The sequence below is a fragment of the Ictalurus punctatus genome, chromosome 26 (genome assembly GCF_001660625.3).
Source record: "Ictalurus punctatus breed USDA103 chromosome 26, Coco_2.0, whole genome shotgun sequence".
Lineage (NCBI taxonomy): Eukaryota > Metazoa > Chordata > Actinopteri > Siluriformes > Ictaluridae > Ictalurus > Ictalurus punctatus.
In genome coordinates, this window is record NC_030441.2 from 17,765,221 (window position 1) to 17,783,631 (window position 18,411).

Below are 18,411 nucleotides of genomic sequence, written 5' to 3' on the forward strand. Positions count from 1 at the left end.
TGTGTGAGAGTGTGTGTTTTGGTTTGGAAGCGGCGCTTTCACACACAGGCAGTAAACAGAGGCAGAGAAGAGGCTGTGTAACACTGAAGCTGAACACTCATGAGATATTTCTCTCTTTATTGTTTCAGCTCTGTCGCTGTAATGACGGTGCTGTGAGGAGGTCCGGGCTTTGTCGGTGTTTACCGGGACGTTTACCGGGACGTTAGTGAAGCCGGGCTTAGGGATATTATTGTTTGCGGTTTCCGGGTGTTTGATGAAGAGGAGGTCCGAGGCTGTCGGTCATGTTCTGAGGAGCTGAAGTGCAGTGCAGTGAAGAGGAGAAACACCGGGCATGCGAACATGGCATCGGTGCGTGTGGCAGTGCGCGTGCGGCCCATGAACGAACGGTGAGCGCGCGACACGCAGATCCTTTGATCCTGACCGCTGGAACGCAGGCGAGGCGCAGTCTTCACCCGCTCCAGTGTTTTTACACGCAGCCGCTCTGCTTCACCTGTAGTGCACCGTGTAGTGTGAACAAGCCCGCTACCCCTCACCATTACACCGCACTGCCCCACTGCCCCACTGCGTCAGGGGGCGTCAGGGGGCGTCCGGGATCCTTACCCAGCTGTGATTTTTCACTGTTCACTTTTCTTTCTTTCCTTTCCTGTTTCCTGCTTGCTTTCTTTGTGTCTGTCCTCATTCGTTCTTCCTTTCCTTTCTCTCCCTCTCTCTCATTTCTTTTCCTCTTTCTTGCTTTTTGTTTCCTTCCTTCCTTCATTTCATTTGGTCTGTCTTTCTTTCCTGTCTATTCTTCCTCCCCTTCCGTCCGTCTGTCCGTCCTTCCTTTTTTCTTTCCTTTCCTTCCTATCTGTCCTTCATTCCTGTGTCTTTCTGTCCGTCCTGTCCATCCTTCGTGTTCATTCTTCCTTCCATCCTTCATTCCTTTGTGTCTGTCTGTCTGTCCTTCATTCCTTTGTGTCTGTCTGTCTGTCCTTCATTCCTTTGTGCCTGTCTGTCTGTCTGTCCTTCATTCCTTTGTGTCTGTCTATCTGTCTGTCCTTCCAGTCTGTCCTTCATTCCTGTGTGTCTGTCTATCTGTCTGTCCTTCATTCCTGTGTGTCTGTCTATCTGTCTGTCCTTCATTCCTGTGTGTCTGTCTATCTGTCTGTCCTTCATTCCTGTGTGTCTGTCTATCTGTCTGTCCTTCCAGTCTGTCCTTCATTCCTGTGTGTCTGTCTATCTGTCTGTCCTTCCAGTCTGTCCTTCATTCCTGTGTGTCTGTCTGTCTGTCTGTCCGTCCTTCGTGTTCATTCTTCCTCCCATCCTGTCCTTCCTGTCTGTCTGTCCTTCTGTTCCTTCCTTCCTGTCCATCCTTTATTACCGTCTTTCTTTGATTCAACTAATCAGCTGATTAACATCTCTTCCTGAGTGCAAGTCTGTCTCTGTGTGTGTGTGTGTGTGTGTGTGTGTGTGTGTGTTGCTCGATAAGGAGTGTGCATGCAGTGGGTGACTCTTTGAAGAAACCCTCTCTGTGAATTTGGATGAATTCCTGGTCAGTCTCCAGGTGTTTTTTTAGATTTAAGCTGTGAGGTACAAATTTGATTCTGACCGATCGATTGGTTTAAAGTGCTGTGACGGTGTTCGTAAAAAGCCGCCGCAGCGGGAAACGTGGCCGTGTGACGAGCTCTCCGCGACTCGTCTGATCCAAACCTTGTTTTTCGTTTCTCCTCCGCAGGGAGAAGGAGCTCTCGGCCCAGGGCATCATCGAGATGGACGGAAACAAGACGACCATTACCAACTTAAAAGTAAGAAATACAGAGGCATCCTTCCTCCTGCTGCTGCTGAAAGATCCCATAATAAAAAAAGAATCGTTAAACGTGAACCGCACCAACACCTGTATCACATTCATGATTCATCGTTAAAACAACAAACAAGACGATTTTGTCCTGAGCGTTGTCTTTCCCGTGCTCTCCAGATCCCCGACGGCGTGACGGGCGACTCGGTGAGAGAGAGAACTAAAACGTTCACGTACGACTTCTCCTACGACTCGGGCGACCGCAGCAGCACCAGATTCGTCTCGCAGGAGAAGGTGATTTAAAATTCGGTAGAATATTTATTAGCCCAAACATGGCCGCGTTGGGACGGGGGTCTGTACCGTCCCTGGTGTGTTTAAGGGCTTTTAATGTCTTACTCATGGCACTGGACTTGAACTTGTGCTGTCCTGGTTATAGACAAAAGGCTGATCATCTCTGAGTTGTCCTGAACTGTCTTGAGGTTATATGATGTCATGAGATATCATGAGATATCCCAAGTTATTAAGCACTTTTTTTTTTTAAGACATCATGAGCTGTCCAGAGATATCCTGAGCTATTCCAAGTAGCATGAGATGTCTGAGATAGCATGAGACATCTTGACATATCCAGAGATATCTTGGGCCATTCCAAGTATCATGAGATGTCCTCAGATAGCATGAGATGTCCTCAGATAGCATGAGATGTCCTCAGATAGCATGAGATGTCCTCAGATAGCATGAGATGTCCTCAGATAGCATGAGATGTCCTCAGATAGCATGAGATGTCCTCAGATAGCATGAGATGTCCTCAGATAGCATGAGATGTCCTCAGATAGCATGAGATGTCCTCAGATAGCATGAGATGTCCTGAACATCCTGAGCTATTCCAAGTATCATGAGATGTCCCGAGATAGCATGAGATATCATGAAATGTCCCGAGATAGCATGAGATATCCTGAAATATCCAGAGATATCCCGAGCATCTTGACCTATTCCAAGTATCATGAGCTGTCCTGAGATAGCATGAGATGTTCTGAGATAGCATGGGATAATTTTACATATCCTGAGCATCCTGAGCTATTCCAAGTAGCATGAGACATCTTGACATATCCAGAGATATCTTGAGCCATTCCAAGTAGCATGAGATGTCCTCAGATAGCATGAGATGTCCTCAGATAGCATGAGATGTGCTGAACATCCTGAGCTATTCCAAGTATCATGAGCTGTCCTGAGATAGCATGGGATAATTTTACATATCCTGAGCATCCTGAGCTATTCCAAGTAGCATGAGACATCTTGACATATCCAGAGATATCTTGACCTATTCCAAGTATCATGAGCTGTCCTGAGATAGCATGAGATGTCCTGAGATAGCATGAGATATCCCGAGCTATTCCAACAATCATGCGATCTCCTGAGATGTCATGGGCGTTCTGGAGATATTGTGCGCTTTTTCTTGAGATATCATGAAGTGTCCTCAGAGACGTTTTGAGCTAATCCCTGAGCTATCATGAGCTACCCTGATACATAACGAGACATTGAGAGAGAGCACGAGATACCATGAGCTATTCCGAGATATCATGAGATATTGTGAACAATCCTGAGGTATCCTGAGCGATCGTTAGTTATCCAAAAACTATCCCGAGTTCTCTCATGAGATATTCCGTCATGAGATATGAGATGCTTTCAACAGACAAGTCTTTATGCGCTTTATAGCTGAGAATATAAGGATGAAAATAGTTTCTAAGTTGATTTTTCCTGCATATTAAGAGAATCCTGACATTATTAATGAGGGTGAAGGTGTGGAGGTGTTTCCAAGGCCATTTGAATAAGTTTCTAACAGGTTTCAGGTTTCGCTGAAGGCCCACGTACCGGCTTTCTGGCGGTTTTATAACTGTGGTCGAGCTGTGACTTGCTAATAAACCGGACTGACCTGTTTTACAAAGTAACGTGAGCTGCGTTTTACAACAGTTATGTAGGACGATAAATTGTCCGTATGTCCATTCATGCTCAGGAAATCATTTGAATGGTTTAGGAACATTTGTACACATGAACACCATGAATACTCATGAATATGCAAATTAGAACCACACCCTTCTCCTCTTGCCGTATCGGATACCTAGCTAGGTCGATACCAGCGATCAGGTCTCGATGAGATATCACCGTAACATCCACCACGTGTAAATCATTAGCATTGGACGACTTCGCTAGCTAGCTTGTAACGCCGGTTCTGCGGCTAAAACGTTATGCTAACCACGTATTCGTCTTTAACCGCTAAGCGTTTGCGTATTAAACCGCGATAAGTCAGTTTGCGACCTCACGGACTGTGCTCGTATGTAGCTCCGCCCTCAAACATCCGTTTTTGAGAGGCTTTCGAAAGCCGTTAAAGGCTTCTTTCACGTATTCACGTAAGCGAACAACTCGTTCTCGCTGGGGCTTTAACAGAAAACGGTCCAGACTTATTAGGTCTGTTCTGGGAACGTTTGTACTCGGGCTCGTAAATCAGCTTATCATCTGGTCTCCTACCTTCTGGGTCGTGACTGTTTTTGTTTTAGAATGAATGTAGGTCAGCGTATCACAACGCATGCGCAGATCATCGAGGAGAATTTGGTGTCCCTGAAGCACGAAGTGGAAAAACACGGATTCGGCGTACCCGATCTTAATTCCGACCCTAATCCTCCTCCTTAATCTGGCTAATTCAGATCTTCAGAAACATAAGAACGTTGGGTATGTTGGATCGCTAACCTTTGGCAGACTTGGCTACCGAAGAGGTCCACCTCCTTACCTTCAGTCCAACACCCCCCCGATCATGAAACCCAGCAACGCTTGCGCTCGACTGATCTTGTTGAGTTGTTGTGCAGCTGCTTGTTTGCATTAACCCCTGCCTTCATGTGGGCCATAACGGTGTTCTTTTCAGCTAATTCGTTAGCTAACGAACCTGGAGATGGCACGTAGGCCTGGCAAGAGATACTAATTAATGATGCTCTTAAATATCAGCTAGCTGCGTATACCATGAACATTCACGATCCCACTAATTGGAAGGGTATAAAAATCACCACCTGCCAAGCAGAACCAAAGACTGGTCTCGCACTCGTGAAAAATCTCGCAGCGTTTTCCAACTCTGAAAAGATTCTCGTCCAGATCCTTCGTAGTTTTGGTCAAACATCAGCCTTCTCCGTAATTGATTTTTCTTTTTCTTTTTCTAAGACGTATCAATAACCCCTCTGTAAGTCTACACTCATCTCCTAGTCTCCATCACTTCCTATTTTATTTATAGCTTCCTCTGGTATGAGGGCGGAGGTGATTATTTTCAAGCGACCAGATCTTTTTGTGTATCGTTTCAGTCTCCGAATTTTATGCCGTGACATGTTATATGGACATGAAGGAGAAAACGGTAGCGGGCTTAAGGCGGAGCCTTGCGGAACGCCGTAGTGTGCTTTTTCTTGAGGCTTTTAACAATGTCCACTACACATGTCCTGTCAAGTCATTTTCCACCGTGTGCTCCTCTTTTAGGTCTTTAAGGATCTGGGTTCAGATGTTCTCAAGGCAGCGTTCGAGGGCTACAACGCCTGCATCTTCGCTTACGGACAGACGGGCTCGGGGAAGTCCTACACCATGATGGGCAACCAGGTAAGAGAAGTGACCTGTTCCTCTTCCCGCCAATCATTTTACATACAATAGCTGGCTAAATGCCTCGTTCTCTCTTCACTTCTGTAAAACCCCAGACCGGTATTTCTGATCTCACGAGCTACTTATGTAAAACGACCTGAATGGGGGGAAATCTCTCACGTGGCTTTTCTTTCATCCACTTAGTAGTAGTAATTCTTTTGTTAAATGTACGTTTGCCATGCGAAACCGAAAAAGCAAAACACCAAGCACGTCTTTTCCGCGAGCGAGGGACTGTACTTCGACTTAAATTTTTTTTTTTTTTTTTTGGCCGGACAATTCCTTTAACTTTCTGTAACGCTGCTCGGTCGATTTGTGTTTGCACTGCAGGGAGACGTGGGGCTGATCCCGAGGATTTGCGAGGGCCTGTTCACCCGGATAACCGGTATGACCCGTCGTGATGAAGCCTCCTTCCGTACGGAAGTCAGGTGGGTGACATGAGGGTCAGAGGTCAGCGTCTAAAAGTCAGGAGTCATCCACGAAGGGAAAAAGGGTTCTCGCGTCATAGACGTATACGCACATGTACAAACCGTAGTCCTGTGAAGACTGGGGGTTGGCTCTAGGTACGTCTCTAAAATTGTCCATAGTGTATGAATGTACCCTGTGATGATTGGCACCCCGTCCAGGGTGTGCCCCGGGTTCCCTGGGATAGGCTCCAGGCTCGACGCGACCCTGTGTAGGATAAGCGGTACGGAAGATGGATGGATGGATACTGATCGATGACTTCCCCTACGCTGATGACCCACAGCCGTATGCCTCATCCCCATCAGATATCTTTTTCTTTCGTTATTGTCTTTAAACGTAGTTATTTGGAGATCTATAACGAGCGCGTGCGAGACCTGCTGAGGAGAAAGCTGGCGAAGACGTATAACCTGCGAGTACGAGAGCACCCGAAAGACGGCCCTTACGTCGAAGGTAGGACCGATTTACACCACTCGCACTTACACTTTCTCGACCAGACTGCGCTATTATATGCGCTACACAGCGTTTTAGTTGAATTGAAAACGCAGTCTAGTGTGGATGTCGAGTCGCAGTGCTGCCCTGTCGTGTCTCAGACCTGTCGAAGCACCTGGTCCAGAACTACGGCGACGTGGAGGAGCTGATGGAGGCGGGAAACATCAACCGCACGACAGCTAGCACCGGCATGAACGACGCCAGCAGCCGCTCGCACGCCATCTTCACCATCAACTTCACACAGGTAGCCCACGCACCTCGGAGGGCGGAGTCGTTGGAATCTGTTTTATCATTAGTTAACAGGCTTTAACTCTCTCGTTGTAGCCTGGAACGCGTTACAGTCCTTTCCTGAAACTATAACGAATCTAAACACGAGTGTCTGCGTTATTTTATACGCGTTCCAAGCGAAGCTATGTAACCTGGCTAGTGCGAGGACGAGGGTTTGCCGTTGGTGTGTCAGCTAAAGGTAATAGTTCCTAAAAAAATAAGGTACTGAACATGGTCATCTGGCTGCATTTACACGAATCAGCAGCCAGCTAGATGACGGAACACTGTTTCTGTGCGTTCTTGTATAAGGAAAGGTTATGATGTATTGCTAGCTAAGCTAGCGTGCTTTTATTCAAGGCTGTGATTGGAGTGTTTAGCTAGCTGAAAGCCCCATGACAGAAAGTGCTAAACATCGCTAGCTGATCACGGTCGCACTGCGAGGCTGGAAATGTAAGTGGATGAACGGCTGGTGCGTTTGGTGTTAGTTACAGTCGTGCTGTACAATGAAGCATGTGATTAGCGTGTGAAAGTCCTATAAAAGGACCGCAGGACGATCCAAACAGCAGCGAAATGAAATAAAACAATATAAGAAGCAATAAACAGCATCAGGAGACAAAACCACCTTTCTGTCTGTTTCTCCCTCTCCTTCTTTCTCCCTCCCTCTCTCTATATCCCTCTCCTTCTCTCTCTCTATCCGTCTCTCCCTCTCCTTCCCTCTCCTTCTCTCTCCCTCCCTCTCTCTATATCCCTCTCCTTCTCTCTCCCCTCTCTCTCTATCCGTCTCTCCCTCTCCTTCCCTCTCCTTCTTTCTCCCTCCCTCTCTCTATATCCCTCTCCTTCTCTCTCCCCTCTCTCTCTATCCCTCTCCTTCCCTCTCCTTCTCTCTCCTTCTCTCCCTCTATCTCTCCTCCTCCCCTCTTTCTTTCTCTCTCTCCCTTTCTCTCCCCCTCTCCTTCCCTCTCCTTCTCTCTCCCCTCTCCTTCTTCCCCCCTTTCTCTCCTTCTCTCCCTCTCTCTCCTCCTCCCCTCTTTCTTTCTCTCTCCCCCTTTCTCTCCCCCTCTCCTTCCCTATCCTTCCCTCTCCTTCTCTCTCCCCTCTCCTTCTTCCCCCCTTTCTCTCCTTCTCTCCCTCTCCTTCTTCCCCCCTTTCTCTCCTTCTCTCCCTCTCCGTCTTCCCCCCTTTCTCTCCTTCTCTCCCTCTCTCTCTCTCCCTCTATCTCTCCTCCTCCCCTCTTTCTTTCTCTCTCTCCCTTTCCCCCCCTCCTTCTCCCCGCTTTCTTGCCTTCTCTCCCTCTTCCCCCTTTCTCTCCCTCTATCTCTCCTTCTCCCCTCTCTCTCTCCCTCTATCGCTCCTCCTCCCCTCTTTCTTTCTCTCTCTCCCTTTCTCTCCCCCTCTCCTCCCCCCCCCCCCCCTTTCTCTCCTTCTCTCCCTCTCCTTCTCCCCTCTCCCTCTCCCTCCCTCTCCAGGCGAAGTTCGATGCGGAGATGCCGTGTGAAACAGTGAGTAAGATTCACTTGGTGGATCTGGCAGGCAGCGAGAGAGCAGACGCAACAGGCGCCACCGGCGTTCGCCTCAAAGAAGGAGGCAACATCAACAAGAGCTTGGTTACCCTCGGCAACGTCATATCTGCCCTCGGTAAGGGCAGAATTTTAACCGTAAAGGAGCCTTCGTATTTGGGACAGTCTTCAGAGTCATAACTTCAATCTGCAAATATGGCATTTATTTATTCTCCATCACTCGCCATCTTGTCTTGTATTGGGATGGAGCTCTGACACGTGGCAGCTAGGTTTATAGTAATGAACACGAGTAGACTATCTCGCTAACTCTCTCTCTCCGTCTGTCCCCTCTGTCTCTCTAGCCGATATGTCTCAGGACGGCGGGAGCAGCCATCTGAAGAAGAAGCAGGTGTTTGTCCCTTACAGAGACTCTGTCCTCACGTGGCTTCTCAAAGACAGTCTGGGAGGAAACTCCAAAACCATCATGATCGCCAGTCAGTATCTGAAGACGCAAGCCGACACAAATAGTGCTCTTAAATCTGTCTGAGGTGTACAGCCTACAGACGACTATACACTCTACCCCACGTTTTTAAAAATGGATACACATGTCACGTGCTAGGCTACGTGCTAGCTCTGTTAGCAGATTAGCAGTACAAGATGCTTCTCGTGTAGGTGTCCAGATCCCCAGGGTTAAAAAAAAATTCTACTTTGGAGTTATTGTTTATATTTAGACAATCGTGTTTTTGATCCACGTTTGGCTGTACGTCACAGCGAGAAGAGACGCATTCTAGAGTGCAATGCGGTATAATATACGGTGTAAATATACGTTCTTTCCCCCTGCTTTCCTCTCAGCCATCTCGCCTGCGGACGTGAACTACGGCGAGACCCTGAGCACGCTGCGCTACGCTAACCGCGCCAAAAACATCATCAACAAACCCACCATCAACGAGGACGCCAACGTGCGGCTGATCCGGGAGCTGAGAGCCGAGATCGCTCGCCTCAAAGCCCTGCTCGTACAGGGGAATCAGGTCGGGGGCTTTATCAGAAATAAAGATACAGGATCCCCTTCGTAGCTCGCTTTCAGAGCGCCGAGTGCGGATTTGAGAGTTCAGGGCAGTAGTTCATTATTTAACTGTATTCTTATCTCCTCAGATCGCACTCCTGGATTCACCCACAGCTCTGAGTATGGAGCAGAAACTGCACCAGAACGAGGCTCGGGTAAACCCCGCCTTTAATCAGCAGCGCCGCCAGAAACACTCGTTCTGTCTTAATTCACCCGTTTCATACTCCTCCTCTCTCCCGAGTTTACCCTTCTTACTTCCTGTCCTTTCCTTTCTTTCTTTTTTCCTTGCTTTCTTGCATCTTTCCGTTTTCTATCAATTTTCCTGCTTTTTCTGTCCTTCCTTCCTTATTTTTCTCTTAATTTTTTTCTCTTCTTATTCTTTTTCTTGTTTTCCTGCTTATTTTCTTTATACTCAGTTTCTTTTCCTGCCTCGTCCTGTTTTATTATTTTCCTTTACTTTTCATCTTGCTTGCTTTCTCTTAACGTCTACTTTTCTTGTTTCCTTTCCATTTCCGTTCTTTTATTATTTTTTTTTCCCCTTGTTTTTTTCTCTCTTTTGGATTGCGTTCTGGGTTTCTTTCATTTTCCTTTTTTTCCTGTCTTCCTTCCTTTACTTTCTTTTCTTTATTTCCTTTCTTTTTCTTTCTCTTTCTTTCCTTCTTTCTTTCCTTTCTTTTTCTTTTCATTCTTATTCTTTTATTTCTTTCTTTTCTTCTTTCTTTCATTTCTTTTTCTTTTCATTCTTATTCTTTTATTTCTTTCTTTTCTTCTTTCTTTCATTTCTTACTTTCTTTTTCTTTTCTTTCATTGTTTTCTTTCTTTCTTTCCCTCATGTATTCATTCATTTTTTGTTCTTAGGTCCTGGAACTGACAAAGGAGTGGGCAAACAAATGGAATGAAACACAGAACATTCTTAAGGTACTGACAATCTTCAGCACTGTTTCTGTAAATAAAGTCATTTTTAGCCATGCTGTCATATATATATATATATATATATATATATATATATATATATATACACACACAATAAATATACACACTATATATATACTTTATATATACATATCTACATATATATATATATATATATATATATATATATATATATATATATATATATATACACACACACACACACACTATATATATACACTATATATACATATCTACACACACACATATATATATATATATATATATATACACACACTATATATATATACACACTATATATATACACTATCTACATATCTACATATATATATACACACACACACACACTATATATACACACTATATATATATATATATATATATATATATATATATATATATATATATAAACACACACACACTATATATATACACACTATATATATACACTATCTACATATCTACATATATATATATATATATATATATATATATATATATATATATACACACGCACACAGTTTGGGACCATGGCTACTTCCAGTAGTTTTAGTCACAGAGGGCTATGTTAGTAATTTCTCTGACCAGTTGATGTTTGTAACCTCACCGTGTGTGTGTGTGTGTGTGGTAGGAGGAGACTCTAGCTCTGAGGAAGGAAGGGATTGGTGTGATCCTGGACTCTGAACTTCCTCATCTCATCGGCATCGACGACGACCTGCTCAGCACCGGCATCATCCTCTACCACTTAAAGGTGTGATTTCCAAAACACAGTTTTTCATAAAGACCCACTACAGTTTGAAGCCATTATTTGTAAATCTAAATTCATCCCTGAAGTCTCATGGTTTCGGTCACGGCGTCGGTGTACAGGGGAACTTTCCACGGCCCAGGGTTCAGGAAGATTGTTGTGTTCTGAGGAATTTACGAGTTCATTAGTCTAGCCTGATCCCATTATAGGCTGATACGTTTTGGTTACAGATTGGAGCAGAATCTTTTGTCATTACGATCTGGGTTCTGGTGTGTTGTTGCAGGAGGGGAGGACGTTCGTAGGCCGGGAAGACGCCGTTAGTGAACAGGACATCGGTAAGCTTGTCTGGGTCAAGACTCTCCTCTAAATAGAGCGTAGTGTAGTTATGGAGTTCTTGCTGTTGCAGTGGGATGGACTAATGACATAACATTTTCCCATTTTCATTATATTGTAGAATAGAATCTCTATTGGTCATTGTATTGCTGTAAAAAAAAATTTCTTTGCATGTCCTGAGGTCATGATCACAAAGCCAGCCTCTTTAACCAATCAAACGCACTTTCAACTAACCACGCAGTATACCAACCACCAAACCGACCATCATCCTTATCATGAATCACCCAGTCACACACTCAACCAAACCAACCTTCCAACCAATCCACACAAGACCAAACTGACTAACCAGTGACCACACAGCAAACCGTACATCTGCCTTTTCAGCCACTCGCCCAACCATAACAACCAACCTTTCCATCTATGCAACCACTCACAAACCACTCAACCAATCCACACACAGAAAAGACCTGCGGGAATACATTTAGAGAACACAAGGGTGACAGAGTATGTAGTTCATTGAGAATCACTATCATAGATATATATATCATACACTGGGGAGGGGACAGGACTCGTCGGAGAATAATCAGTAGGGGAAGGATAATATGGTAATATTAACGGGACCTCCACAGAGGGTATGGTAGATAGATGAGCCTCAGTTTGAGTAGATACATGAGTATAGGTCACCGTTGGGATAATACCATAAACGGGCGGATGAGGAAACCCTGGGAGTATAGGTGAGGTGCCAGCTGATGGCGTAGATAAACCAATCAACCTCACAAAAAACGGCTATCCAAACATCAACCAATGCACCAAAACAACCCATCAACCAATGCACCAAAACAACCCACCAACCAATTTATACAAGACCATACCAATCCACCAATTCCACCTAAACAAACAATTACCAAATGAATTTACACAAGTCCATACCGATCAATCAATCACCCAACAAACTAACCAATTACCCAACCAACCAACTGCTCAGTCAGTCACCTGACCAACCACTCAACCAATCACTGAATCTGCCTTTTCACCTGATGGATCCCTCTCCCTCCCTCCCTCCCTCCCTCCCTCCCTCCCTCCCAACCAACCCATCAACTACCACTTTCACTGTGCAAGAAAAAGTTTATACATCACACAGGAGCCCGAACATCTTCCCATGAAACATTTCACAGAGTGTAAAGTATTGTTAGTCGCAACGGAATAAAAGAGTTTCTAAACCGCTCACCCGCCCCCTGTGGCTTCCACCAGAGCGTCCTCCTGCAGAGTCAGAGAATGGTGCTGCCTTTTTCATTTTTTGATTTATTTATTCTCGCCACATGCTTCTCAAAGATGTCAGTCAGCCGATCTCACCCGCCAGATGGACCCTTTCAGCACTTTTTAGATCACAGCGTGATAAGATTTCACTCTGTCTCTCTCTTCAGTTCTGCATGGCTTGGGACTGGAGAGCGAACACTGTCTGTTTGAGAATCAGGATGGCACCGTGACGCTGATCCCTCTGAACGAGTCACAATGCTCCGTCAACGGTGTTCACGTCACCGAACCCTGCCAACTCAACCAAGGTCAGCTAGACGCTCCGTCTTACTTTCTGTGTCGGGCTGCGGGCGCACGATTGGCAGGCAACGATGAGCTGTCACATATGTAATGGGTTTCGTCCTGATATACCCTTTGAACCTGTAGGACAGTCTTGATATGACGTTGTAGTCTGATTGCGCTGATTTTTACGTGATACAGGAGAGCATGCTCATCGAGCTCATTGGTCAATATGACAAATTCCATCACAATGAATGACAGACAGCTAGTGTGACTGGGAAGAAGGAAAAAGGCTCTGGGTGACTGATCAGAAGGTCAGGAGTCTAAGCCCCAGCACTGCCAAGCTACCAGTGTTGGGCCCTTGAGCAAGGCCCTTAACCCTCAACCGCTCAGTAGTGTGAATGAGATAAATATAAGTCGCTATAGATAAGGGCGTCCGCCAAATGCCGTAAAAATGATTTAAAAATAAGAACCTTGTCGTGACCTCAGTGTTGAAGATTGGCTCGCCTGCCCTCCTATTGTGGAAGTTAGCATCTCAGTGTGAACGTTTATGAAGGGAAAAACAAATCTGCAACGAAATTGTGCTAGAGATCTCGCTTGAAATCCGGACTTTACCCTGTATCTGGACATACCCCGGTCTTAGTGTTTGGTTCTTGTCTCTTTCTCTTATCTTTCATTCCTCTATCTGTCCGGTCAGTAGTTCGGGCCGTTCTGCTTGTTTGTGTGTTTGTGTGGACTTTGAACATCTCTTTTCCAAGGTGCTGTAATCCTGCTGGGCAGGACCAACATGTTCAGATTTAACCATCCTAAAGAGGCAGCCAAACTGCGTGAGAAGAGGAAGGTCAGTCTCTCTCTCTCTCTCTTTTACATTCACTCTGCAAGCTCTCACTCTTTACCTACATTTAGTTTGGCATTTTATTCTCGTTTTTGTTTTCCAGAGCGGTCTGCTCAGCACGCTGAGTCTCTCTATGACCGATCTCTCCAAGTCCTGTGAAAACCTCTCTACGGTCATGCTCTACAACCCTGGGTAAGCAGCTCTGTACGTGTACGTGTGCTGATTCTGCTTCCTCCTCCTGTTCTTCCTCCCATCTTAGTGCTCCTCCCCAATTCTGTCTCTCCCGGCATGCCGTCCCTGGTACCGCTCGCCTGCGCCCGGATTCAAAGACCTACTTCACCCAGATATGCTAACGTCGCTAACGACGAGCCAAACCCAACAGGAACAAGTCCGCTTGCTAGCTTATATCGAACGTTGAGACAATGTTAGCATTTTTGGGTGATTTGTATTATTTTTTGAGATGCCAGCGTTTGGCCAAAACGCACCCCAGATATTTCCGTTTTCCATTTCTGCGCCTGAGATTTTGCAGCAAGTCTTTCTTTCCAAGGGCGTCGGGTGTTTTAGAACGGACAGACGTTTTCCGAACGGATCTGAAAAGGCTTGTTTTTCATTATTCTGTGAGTGCGAGTCTTCAGCCGCAGTGTTTTAATGCTGTGTTTCTGAACTTCCCTGATCACAGTCTCTACACAGAGAAGGGACCGGTCTTTCTCAGGTAGACCAACCAATGACCCCCAAAAATAAAGTGTCCTAACATCAGCCGTCTTTTTAATGTCAGTGTTAGGTGTGAGTTTTTGTTCTTTAATGCAGCCCATTGCCTACTGACAACGTTTATTCTCCATTTCATTTCATTTATTTATTTATTTATTTATTTATTTGCATTGACTACGATTCTTGCTTAAGGACATTTTAGAATCTGTCACAAATGCAGCGTTTGCCAATTGATTTTGATTTCAACGGAACGGGCGTTAACGTACGGCATCGCGTAAACATGACGTCCGTTTACAAACTGCACAAACCGAGTTCAACATTTTAAGGATTAAACATCTGAGTTGACAGTGTTTCACTCAATTGGGGATGTTTCAGGATGTGGATATCCATGTTTAAATCCATTTTTGGGTCACATGATTTCTGGTCTTGGGGAGGGGGGATGGCAATGGAGGGGATGGGAATGGAGGGGGGGGGGGGGGGGGGGACAGCATAAAAATCATCTATACCCAGACACACCTAAAACAAACATGTTTTTGACGGATCTTAAAATGTCCTTGTGAATGTAGCCTGAGTTGTGATGCACGCCGAGTGTAAGTGTGTAAGCGTGTGTTGATGCTCATTGCTTTGTATGAGGCAGCTCATTTCCTGCATGTCTGTGTGTGTGTGTGTGTGTGTGTGTGTGTGTGTGTGTGTGTGTGTGTGTGTGTTTATTGTGCAGTGTGGTAAAACTGTCCGTACTGATTATTTGTTTGCTATTTGATTGACATGTTAAAAGTGTGTGTGTGTTTATTGTGCAGTGTGGTAAAACTGTCCGTACTGATTATTTGTTTGCTATTTGAGTGACATTTTAAAAGTGTGTGTGTTTGCTCGGTTAACAGTGTGTCGTGTTTTACAGACTGGAGTTTGAGAGGCAGCAGCGAGAAGAGCTGGAGAAGCTCGAACACAAAAGGTCTGTGGTGTTAAGTGTGTGTGTGTGTGTGGGGGGGGGGTTGGGGGGAAGCCAAAACATGTAAATGAATCATAATCTAAGGTGGTTATGGAGTGCATGTGTGTGTGTGTGTGTGTGTGTGTGTGTGTGTGTGTGTGTGCGCGCACCACAGGCGTCTGATAAAGGAGATGGAGGAGAAGCAGAAGTGCGAGAAGGCGGAGCTGGAGCGCATGCAGCAGGAGGTGGAGTCTCAAAGGAAGGAGTCTGAGCAGGTGCAGCTGCGCATCCGCAGGCAGGAGGAGAGTCTGCGCAAACGCAGCCAGGACATCGAGAGCCGCATGAGGGACCTGCTGGCTGAGAAGGAGCGCTTCCAGGTGTGCACAGCTGGGGGTTCGTTGGGGGGATGCGATTGGGTTACAGAGGCATAATGAGTGTGTAGAGAATAGTTACAGTGGAATTAGATCTCTGATTGGTCACAGTGGTGTTAGGGGAGAGACCTGTGGGTTGTTTGGTTCCTGTACGGTTAGGGGTGGGAACTGTTTAGAGATTAGTTGATGTGGCGTTAGAGGGTGGGAACTTTTGTAAATAATAGTTACAGTAGAATTAGTGGTGGGTACTGCTCTCTGATTGGTTGTCATGGGGGTGGGAACTGTTTGGAGATTGGTTACAGTGACGTTAGGGGGCGGGAACTTTAAGAATAGTTACCGTAGAATTAGTGGTGGGAACTGCTCTCTGATTGGTTGTCATGGGGGTGGGAACTGTTTGGAGATTGGTTACAGTGACGTTAGGGGGCGGGAACTTTAAGAATAGTTACCGTAGAATTAGGGGTGGGAACTGCTCTCTGATTGGTCACAGTGGTGTTAATGGAAGGAAAAGAGTTTTAAAGCATTATGGTGAGGTTGGGGGCAGGAACTACACTCTGATTGGTCACAGAGTGCATCTTCCAATTGGTCAGGGTGGGAACTGAAGTGTGTGTATTTTTTTTTGCTGAATTATTCACTAAAGTGAGATGGTTCAACCCTTTCCAGGAGGAGCGTCACAGGGATCAGCAGGAGCAGAAACAGAGGAGAAGACCTCAGCAGCTGGAGCAGCATCTGGAGGAGGAGTCGGAGGAAGGGGAGGTGCAGGAAACGGAGGCGCGAGAGGAGGAGGAGGAGGAGGACGAGGTGCAGGCCAGGAGAGAACACGCCGAGCAGACGGAGCTCTTCAGAGAACTGGAACGTCTGAAACGGGAGCGAGAAGAGCAGGCTGTTAAAATCCAGCTGGAGAGGAGGTGAAGCCTGACGACACTTACACTTCACGTAAAAACACGTTTAGAATTTCACGTTCTAAAAAAAAAAACGACCTGTTCCACACGTAGACGTCTGGAGGAGCGGGAGCGGGAGCAGCTCTCTCTTGTGGGTCGTCTGGAGGAGCAGCTGCGGGAGCGGAGCGAGGAGGCGGCGGCGCTGTTGAACCGAGATGAGGCTCGGCGCCTGGAGGAGGAGCAGCGGACGCTCGCCGAGATCCGGGAGGGACTGCTGCTCGCGAAGGAGGCGCGGGTGGACGGCGAGGACGCGGGCGAGGAGGCGCTGAGGAGTGCCAGGGAGCGGTACGAGATCTTCAAACAGGAGCAGGTGCAGGAGCTGAGCGTGTTGCTGGAGGGGCTCTCGCAGCAGAAGGAGCGGCTTGAGAAGGAGGTGGCCAATGATCACGCCGCCCTCGGAGTCCTGCAGCACGCACACAGGGAGAAACAGAGACAGGTAGGAGGACGCGCCGTCTCTAGTGGAACGCCTCATACCGACTGCTTTTTGTTATTAAAGTTAATCTTAGTCACAGTTTCTGTTTTGATGTAAAGTGGGCGGGATTAATCGTGGGTAAAGCTAACCAATCACAAGGTTGATACTGCTTCTCTCTGATGTTGACCCAGCTTCCATCAAAGCCTTCATGCTTGAACAAGTCTCTTCAAGCATCAGCAACATGAGTTCGCAGGATTGATCTAACCTAGCGAGCACTAACTTGGAAATCTAGAGATGATCGAAATCCGACAAAGCTAGCAAAAGCTGACCTAGCGAGTAAGCGTTGGACTAGCGAAAGAAATGTAATGTGGAATTCTCTCCATGTCCCCCTGACCGGCTCCTGTCGTAGGTGCGTGAGACGGTGGCTTTGGGGGCGCAGGACTCCTTGTCTCTCCTTCAGGAGGAGGCTCAGCTCTCTCAGGCCGAGCACAGGCTGCAGTGTAAAGAGCGGCAGCTGCTCTCTCTGCATCAGAACCACCTGCCCGCTGTGTCGGAGGAGCTGCACCGGGCCGAGGAGGCGCTGGAGAGGGTGCGGGGCAGAGAGAAGGGGGGCAGCCCCGAGCTGGTGGAGAAGGAACTGGACGAGATGCTGTATCAGGTCAGAAAACACAAACTGGTGTTGTGTCATTATTAGTGTTCGCTCTGATCAAACTGTGTAAAAGGGTGTGTTTTTTTTTTTTTTAAATGTATTTGTTTTTACGGATCTCCGTTACGTTTTCTACAGCAGTAAACACGTTTGCTTCCTGCAGCAGATTTCTTCCTTCTTCAGGAAGGGCTTTTCATTAAAAAATAAAATCGATCAAAAATTGTTGGTTAAAAAAAACAAACAAAAAAACCCCACTTTTGGCTTAAACGCTGTTTTTAAAATTATTGGCACCCCTATCTACAATTAATAGGTAAAGAATCGCAGCAATAACGTGTGATCCAGCATCCAGGATGCTCGATATTTCTTTTTCCAATTGGACAAAAATGCTGACGTAAGGCACGTTTTATGAATGAGTTATTATTAGTCCCGTATACATTACAGCACAGGGAAATTCTTTTCTTCGCGTATCCCAGCATGTTAGGAAGCTGGGGTTAGAGTGCAGGGTCAGCCGTGATACAGCGCCCCCTGGAGCAGAGAGGGATAAGGGTCTTGCTCAAGGGCCCAACTGTGGCAGCTTGGCTGATCAGTAACCCAGAGCCTTAACTGTCAAGCCACCACTGCCCCATATTCCTAATACCATCTCTGTAGAACTGTGAATGCGGGACAATTCAATAATGAATCCATTAAAATAATGGTGGAACGCCTTCAGTTGTATACGAGCTATGAAGGAAAATCGAGACTCGTATCGCTATTTCCTCGTATTACTATTTCCTGTGCTTCGTGTTTTTACTCTAAAAGGCAGAAAGTGCTGGTTT

The 18,411-nt window shown here is 46.2% G+C and overlaps 1 protein-coding gene across 3 annotated transcripts in view; it reads left to right on the plus strand.

Annotated features, from left to right (window-relative positions):
* The window catches only part of kif16ba (kinesin family member 16Ba), a 24,874-nt gene continuing 6,463 nt past the window's right edge, over window positions 1-18,411 (plus strand). For 2 of the 3 annotated variants that reach the window (XM_017457369.3, XM_017457371.3), the window contains exons 1-23: window positions 1-386; window positions 1,715-1,784; window positions 1,955-2,068; window positions 5,285-5,401; window positions 5,768-5,865; window positions 6,243-6,352; window positions 6,493-6,635; window positions 8,125-8,293; window positions 8,517-8,648; window positions 9,007-9,182; window positions 9,307-9,372; window positions 10,076-10,135; window positions 10,782-10,901; window positions 11,179-11,230; window positions 12,653-12,790; window positions 13,520-13,602; window positions 13,700-13,788; window positions 14,276-14,308; window positions 15,200-15,253; window positions 15,405-15,606; window positions 16,261-16,505; window positions 16,593-16,974; window positions 17,360-17,608. In XM_017457369.3, the coding sequence (XP_017312858.1) occupies window positions 340-386; window positions 1,715-1,784; window positions 1,955-2,068; window positions 5,285-5,401; window positions 5,768-5,865; window positions 6,243-6,352; window positions 6,493-6,635; window positions 8,125-8,293; window positions 8,517-8,648; window positions 9,007-9,182; window positions 9,307-9,372; window positions 10,076-10,135; window positions 10,782-10,901; window positions 11,179-11,230; window positions 12,653-12,790; window positions 13,520-13,602; window positions 13,700-13,788; window positions 14,276-14,308; window positions 15,200-15,253; window positions 15,405-15,606; window positions 16,261-16,505; window positions 16,593-16,974; window positions 17,360-17,608 (2,949 nt within the window). In that variant the 5' untranslated portion in view covers window positions 1-339. The remainder of the gene's footprint in view (window positions 387-1,714; window positions 1,785-1,954; window positions 2,069-5,284; window positions 5,402-5,767; window positions 5,866-6,242; window positions 6,353-6,492; window positions 6,636-8,124; window positions 8,294-8,516; window positions 8,649-9,006; window positions 9,183-9,306; window positions 9,373-10,075; window positions 10,136-10,781; window positions 10,902-11,178; window positions 11,231-12,652; window positions 12,791-13,519; window positions 13,603-13,699; window positions 13,789-14,275; window positions 14,309-15,199; window positions 15,254-15,404; window positions 15,607-16,260; window positions 16,506-16,592; window positions 16,975-17,359; window positions 17,609-18,411) is intronic. The other variant, XM_017457370.3, reaches the window with a different exon arrangement.